General features: G+C 37.3%; 1 protein-coding gene across 1 annotated transcript; it reads right to left on the bottom strand.

Annotated features, from left to right (window-relative positions):
• Positions 1-4,536: 4,536 nt before the first annotated feature.
• MCEE (methylmalonyl CoA epimerase) lies at positions 4,537-7,224 on the bottom strand (the record flags this gene model as incomplete). Its single annotated transcript, XM_009079440.1, has 2 exons — positions 4,537-5,115; positions 6,884-7,224. Coding segments are annotated over 2 exons (494 nt in total), but the record flags the coding sequence as incomplete, so codon positions are not given.
• Between the last annotated feature and the right edge of the window lie 342 nt (positions 7,225-7,566).

The raw sequence follows: 7,566 nt of genomic DNA on the forward strand, positions 1-7,566 counted from the left end.
GCTCCAGCACAACAAAAATCCTATCCAACCCCTAAAGTTTGAACGTTACAGCACTGGACTTGGTCACATTCCATCAGGCATCCAGTTTTATGAGACCAAGTCATGACTTATGTGCCCTTATGCACAAAATACACAGATGCTCCCCTGAAGATTGAAAATGTGAGATGCAATGTTGGGTTTCTCCAAGAACGTTTTGTGATAAACATAGTTGGTTCCTCAGGCCTTTTATTAGAAACTACTAGATCTTTCTACTGTAGCTAGGTGATAATGATTACTTTGTATATAAAGGAACAAGTATCTTAGGCCAATTAGGACAGGACTTCCTTGTAAGTATGCAGATTTGAGATTGTAGCTGTTCTTGAGTGGAAAAAGTAATGTTTCTCATGATGGCAGAAGTGAAAAACTGTCCCAACGTAATTACGCTGCATTCCAATCAGCTAAATATCAGCGTTGTGTAATAGCTCTGTGTCCAGCTCCTGTTGTGTGCTCATGTCTGTGCTGGGGTAACTACACCAGTGTCTTAGCATGAAGTCACATTCCATGTATATGCAAAGGCTCTTCATGGAAACATCACCATGTGGTTTTTTTAATCTTGTTCTTTGTTCAGTTGAGATTTGTGTCAAGACTCACTATCTACAGAGTAGCCATTTTATACTAAGAGGATATTTTTTATCATAGCTTCATATACATAATGAAGTTTCACATCCAAACTCAAGAGTGCAGGTATGTGTTTTCTTTTAAAGTTCCTGCCACGGCAAGTATTGCACACCCACCGACCTCTCAAAGACTGCAGGGGTCCCAAAGGGACTGGGATATATTTTTTAACCTCTTAAATCTAAGTTCCTAACATTCTCCCTCCACCTCATTTTGGACACAGTGACTCAGACAGATGGTTGTTATAGAAAATTACATACCAAAATGGAAGGTAGAAATAAGGTGCATGGTATCAGTCCAAGAATGCACCTCTCTCTTACTCTTCAATTTTTGGGAATAATCTTTTCCAAACAAGCCACAGGTGCAGAGGTAGGACATTCATCATCACCTATGCCTTCAGAACACCTGCAGTTACAAGTCATTTCAGAACTTTTAGAGAATCATGTTTTAAACCTGTCTTTATTACTGAAAAAATGCAGTGTTAAAAATTAGTAAAAATCTTCATTAAAGACCTACTTTATGGAAGATTTTAGTAACTATTTGCTATTTTTATGTTAGAAAAGCACACCAGTTAAAATTTAGATTACATCTAGAAAAGTCATTAAATGCTTCAAAATGTATCATTACTTTAAAATGTGTAAGAGAACTCATTCCTGAATCTGTGCTACAAACTTTGTAGTTAACAATGCTCTTTAACAACATGCAAGACGGTGCAAAGGAACATTAAAACAGACAGCTGACAAAATTTTATAGATATTTAAGGATTATACCATCACAGGACACAAATGTCCCTCATTCACAAAAGATAAATTTGCATTTCATAAAATGTTCAAACTGCTTTGAAAACACTTATCAAAGGTGACGGATTTTGCATTCCTAAGAAGGTGAAATCTTCCACTGCAAAATGTCAACACGGGGTTGAGTAATTTATACATCGTTGGTAGTTTCCATTTTCACATTAACAAATGGGTTTGACTCAATCATAGTCTTCTGTTTCACAGTCTGAGAATTTGGCTAACATGACAACTGCTTTGGTAAAATAATTGAGTATTGAAGCAATTAACTCTGAGTTTTTCTCTTAATTAAGGGTTAAGTCCAGCAGACCCAAGTCAGATCACTACAGGAGGAATTTCTTCTAAGGAAAGAAATGAAGTGCCAAGGAAATCATTCAGAGCTCCTACTCTAAGTACCTCAGCTAGATCATGTAAACATCTCCATGTTTCATGATGTTTCTGTGAGACTTCAGCTTGCTGTGGTAATAATGAAAGAAACTGAATCCAGAATGAAATTCAGGTGAATTAATTGCAGTGTAAACATGATGGGCCCAGGGTTTTTGCAGATTTGCAGAACTGTGAGGCTAGCTTTATAAGGCATATAGTTAGCTTTCATCTCAGCTTTTGAGTTTGCTTCTAGGTTTGTCTCATCATATGGAATGGGTTTCATTCTGCAGCCTGTTCTCCTCCCACCTAGGAGCGACTTGAGGGTTGCATAGAGGAAGCAAAAAAAGATATTTTGCATCATTTAATTATGAGCCCTTTAGCTGCCTGAATAATGTTAATGGAGTCCAGAAAAATGTGCCTTGTCTGCCTTAGGCAGCATAAAATGGGAACATGCTTGAGCTCAGAGGGGAAAAGAGGCACATGGAGAGACTGGAACAGGGACGTTGCACTTGACAAATGACCCAAGTGTGAGAAAATTTAGTAGCAAAATATAAACACTTCATCTTCTGAGAAGCCTGGCATTATCAGAAAAAAAGGTTTCACTGGACCTTGACAAAAACCCCAAACAAACAAAAACCCCAAATTAAAAAAAGGTCTTTTCACAGCCTAATTCCCTTCTGAGCTAATCAGGCTCCAGTTATTTGAGTCATTACTGGTGCAATCAGGGTGAATTGTTAAGTGTCCCTCCACTGGAAGAAACAGTTCTCTCCAGTTTCCATCCCTGAATTTCCACTGTTTTTCTTGATGTTATTCCCCTTTTATAATCAAGGCAGTGACAAAGGGTAAGGCCAATACATCTAACCCCCCCAAGGCCTTGGTAAATCAGTACAATGATGACCTGTGAAGGTGAAGGACCAGGCCTGATCCTGCTCCCACTGAGGTCTGTGGGAGTTAGGCTCATAAACAAGAAACTTCTCTCAGTCGTAGCTGTCTTCAGATTCTGTAGCTGTCCATCTCCCTTGGCTATTCCTTCCAAGTCTACAGTTCCAGAGGTGGAAATTCTCTTAACTTGGAGCACATACTCTGACAAGTGACAGGGTCTTACACAAATACAAGAGCTTGTAATAAGCATGATCCAGGTTTGGAGTGAGATTAGGAGCATGACGTAGCTATGATGAAAAAATACATCAGCTGATTTAGAGCCAGGCAACCCCATGTCAGTAGTCAGGAAAATTGCTGATTACTTGCTAAAAGCATTACAAGCCTCTTTCTGCTAATAAGATAGATAACATAATTCAGCAAGTGGAATAAGTATTGTTTATTCAAAATCTCCATTCCTTACTACTATATCAAGCTGCTACTCTGATTATATTGATAGATGTCATACACAAAATTCCATCTCCTTCAGACAGGACAAAGAAATGGAGAATGAACCCATGAAGGCCTGCCCTGTTTTCTGTTGCACCAAAATAGGGGTATTAGGTATCATGACTTCTGTTCAATTATCTTGACATGCAACCAGTGAGGCTCTAGTCTTGGCATTCCTATGCTAGTTTTGCAGAGGAGATGCCTCCTTCTGAGAGAATGGGAAGACAAAAGCAGCTTTGCTAATAGAATGTCTCCTAGAATAGCAGATTCATATTTCAGGAATATGAAATCATCCTGCCTTTCCACCATGAGCCTTAGGATTTCTAAATTCAGTTTAGAATTTAGATAGCAAACTACCCTCTAAACAGTGACTTGATGAAATGCAGGAACCCTGTGGAAGGCTGTGTTTTTCTTAAAGTGTGACAGAAGGAGTATTTATTTTGAGTACAAAACTCCCTCATTAAAAAAAAAAAAGCATGGCTTTGTAGAGTTTTTTTTCAGAAGTAAAACTCATGAGGAAGCATCAATGTCTTTAAAGCCCTGTTTAAATCTCAGGTCAATGTTATACTTGTATTTTGTTGCAGCAAACATGATATACGTCACAAATCATTCCATTCCATAAAAACTCTCCCAGACTAAAATGAACTTACTTCATATCAAGCTGAAGCTTTTTCCTGTATATGCTGAGATGTAGGAAAATATAAAATTCAGATTGTGGTTTAGCTAGGAAAAAATAGGACATTTTAAGAATGAAGAAAACTAGAAACAGCAAGATTTCAATTCCTGCAGTTGGCAAAACAAACCTATAAAACAAAGTAGCAGGACACAAGCAGTGAAGTTTGTCCATATCTGAGCCAACAGTGTGACTGCAGCCTGTGACACAGCCTGCTGCAATGCTCTTGGATGTTAGACAGTGTACAGAACCAGCACTTCCCTGGCACGTGTTTTCCACTGATTTTGTGAGTGATTTTGCATAGGAAAACTGTATGTGTAAAGTAAGTGAAAAGATTTATCACTGCTTGTTCAGGTCTCTTCCAGATATCCTTCTATGGATCAAGCTTGAAAAAAAATGCAATAATAATGTGGCAAGTACATTACAGTATGAAATATATGTCAGGCAAATAATTTTTCAGGTACTCTTCTGGCATTGCCTGCATATCCACAGAGTTCATAAAACAGCTAAAGGTGATTTATGCATGGTAACCTTCTTGGCAGGAATTGTTATGGCAAGAAAAACTTATTTACTGATTGCAGACACCCGTACAATAACACAAAGATTTTTAATTGCATGAAGCAATCAATCAGTGTGAGGCACAGATGGTGAATGAGGAAAACACCAAACACAATGTTCGGGTTTCCTTTTTGTTCTGAAGGGAATATCTAAGCTATACTGTTGTCACTGAGAAGTGGGTCTGTGCTCTGAAATGTAGAACAAAATAATGTGGGTTGACCTAGAAACTGTACAGTTTCTGTGGTTACAGAGGTAATATCATGCTGCAAACAGGCAATGAAACATAAATTGCTACGTTACATATGTAACTTGCATCATCTTTAGAATCACAAATCAAGAAGTGCCCAAATATTAATTTTGAAAATCAGATCTGCAACAACAACAAAAAGAAAACAACCCTAAATCCATAGCAGTTTCAGTACTCAAAAGCTGTTCTTAATCCATGGGAACTACAGTGAAGTTGTAAAGGCTGAACACCACATCAATATTCCCAGCACCAGCTCAGTCACTTCACAACTGTTCTATTGTTTTATTTATGAATATTACAGCTCAAGCTTGCTCGAGTTCCACAAGGACTCCATGGCAATCTTTAGGGTGAAGAAAAATCACAGGTTTGCCATGTGCACCTATTTTTGGCTCTTCACTCAATATTCGTATCTTTTTTTTCTTCAGTTCTGTCATAGCCACGTCTATGTCATCAACCTTATAAAAAAAATACAGTTCACACAAATTAACATATTGCACTGTATTATGCAGATTTTACATGTAGGAGCAATAATATAATTCCTTACTACAATGTTGTTTATAAATTCTAATATAATTCTGAAAATAAATTAAATTGTCAAACCATTTTAAAACATCTGGTCTTAAAAATAAAAATACTACAGGAATTTGCATTTGTTATTTGAAGATTTTATGAAATATTGTTTAAATAGATTGTGTTATATTTAAGAAATTAATAAACTAAAATCACTCATGCACAAAGCCCATTGATTTTTTTTATGCTGTTACTTTATATGGACTCCATAAATAATCTAAACTTTGCACTGCTATTACTAAGATAATCATATTGCTTTCAAACTATCAATAACTAAAGAAAAATGCTTTCCTTTCCAACTGATGACAGAACCCTGGCTCTGTGAGGTTGATGTTGGTGAAGAGGGCAATGGGCAGAAGGTAAAAGTAAAGTCCCTTTTAGGATTATAGATCTTCCTTCTTAGTAGGTTAAGCTTCATAAAGGTTCCTAAGAAAAAAACTTGTAATTATCAAAAATATACCCAGAATAGGTCTCCCTATTGAACTTAATCGTAATAATAGCCTTTAATATAACATTTCAGTACAGTTTCATACAGAAATACATAAGTAACAAGAACTTGCCTATGCTGAGTAGTGTGATCTGAAGTCTGATGTCATCCAGTGCAATGTGAATTTTCCCAAAGATTAAATTATTTGAACTATTAAAATTAGCACTCACTTTAGCACATCCAATGGTCAATAAAGACCTAGAATTAAAACAATACCATTGCTACTTTTCAAGACTGAGGTGTCTGGACAGACTTTGGTGAATAAACTCTCATGATGCCATTGCAGGGAGGAAGGAAATACCTAGCTTTAATTCAGAGGAACAGCCATCAGTTAATTCCCACTCATTTGCAGCAGTTTTGTTCATGAATATTCTAAACACACTACAGTTCTTCCTACACACAACCACAGTCTGCTGAAAGAAAAGAACTGGCTGTCAAGTTTTAGCTAAAATAAAACAGCACATGTGATGTGTGCCATGGCTCCCTCCAGCTTGTTTCCCTGAGCAGAAAAGCCAGTGCAGCTGCTGCTCCTGTCCTGCAGAGATGGCCTGGAGAGGAACTGTGTCTGGGCTCAGCTGGAATGAATTACTGCATCCTCAAGGAAGCAGGGAGAGTAAACAGTGGAGAGCCTGTGGGTGCATCTGTGTTAGGAGAGTATCAGGCTTGGACTTCTCTCTGAATCTAAGAAGTGTCCAGGATGCTTTTCTTTGCATGTACTAAATCAGTTATAACTGGTCAGGAATAAGTTAATTTCTTCCTAAAATACTTACCTTGTTTGAAACAAGTTCCCTATCAAAACATCTGTCTAAATTTTCCTTTGAACAGAAACAGAAGGAATAAATTAGAAGTATTTTGATAAGCTTGTTAGGCTTCCTCTCCAGTGTGGAAAGGATTTTTACAATTCAGCTTTTTGCTATAAAATTATTCATAGAAAGAGATTTCTACAGATTATTTTGTAAATGTCAATGGAACAATCAATTTTTACTAAAATCAGGTTTTATTGAAACTATTTTTGCTCGACTTACAAGACTACTTATCTTTGAAATTGTAAGCTTTTCCATTTCCAAGAATGACAGCCTTATGTTCTTGACACAGGTCAAACCTATGAAAAAATATGCCTACTTTAATATATCTATTTTATTATATGATATATTGTGCCAAAATACCTCAATGCAGATATGATGCATTCCTCCAGTCTTGTTTTTCTGCAGAAAGCTTGCAATGGGACTTTTCTCTCCTAAAGGATGTAGAAGTTCCAGCTTGGTATTCCCCAGCTCCACAAAAACAGTGTAGACACCATGTTCAGGAAGAGCAACAGTCTCGCTCACCTGAGCTCCTAACACATCTTTATACAAGGACTGAGCTTTCTCCAAGTCAGGCACTGCAATTGCCACATGGTTAAGTCGGCCCAGTTTCCACAAACAGCTTGGAATGTTTTGTGAGAGGGACCTTGATGACGACATAGTTCGTACTGTGGGAGCTGCAGTCTGCAGTCTGGTAAGAAGCCCTGGAAAAAAGTGAATAGCACTGATTCAGTGGTTTGGAGAAAGGGTCAATATCTGCTCTTTCCTCTCTGAAGGCCTACAGAAACCACCATGGCATAAGCACAGCACTGTGCAGAGCTGAAGGCAGACTGAGAGCAAGGAAAGAACTACTCTGTAGTACTAACAGCTCACTGAAAAATTTTTCAGAGACCATGTAAATATTCAGAAGTATAAAAGAAAAAGATAAAATAAAAACCCAAACCAGACTCAAATTTGGTGTAAATCCTTACATATGTCTGTTAAAAAGAGGAATACATGACCTAATGTAATGGTCAACTGTATTAAAAGAAACTGTATAAAAAAAG

Source organism: Acanthisitta chloris, unplaced genomic scaffold (assembly GCF_000695815.1).
Source record: "Acanthisitta chloris isolate BGI_N310 unplaced genomic scaffold, ASM69581v1 scaffold29837, whole genome shotgun sequence".
Lineage (NCBI taxonomy): Eukaryota > Metazoa > Chordata > Aves > Passeriformes > Acanthisittidae > Acanthisitta > Acanthisitta chloris.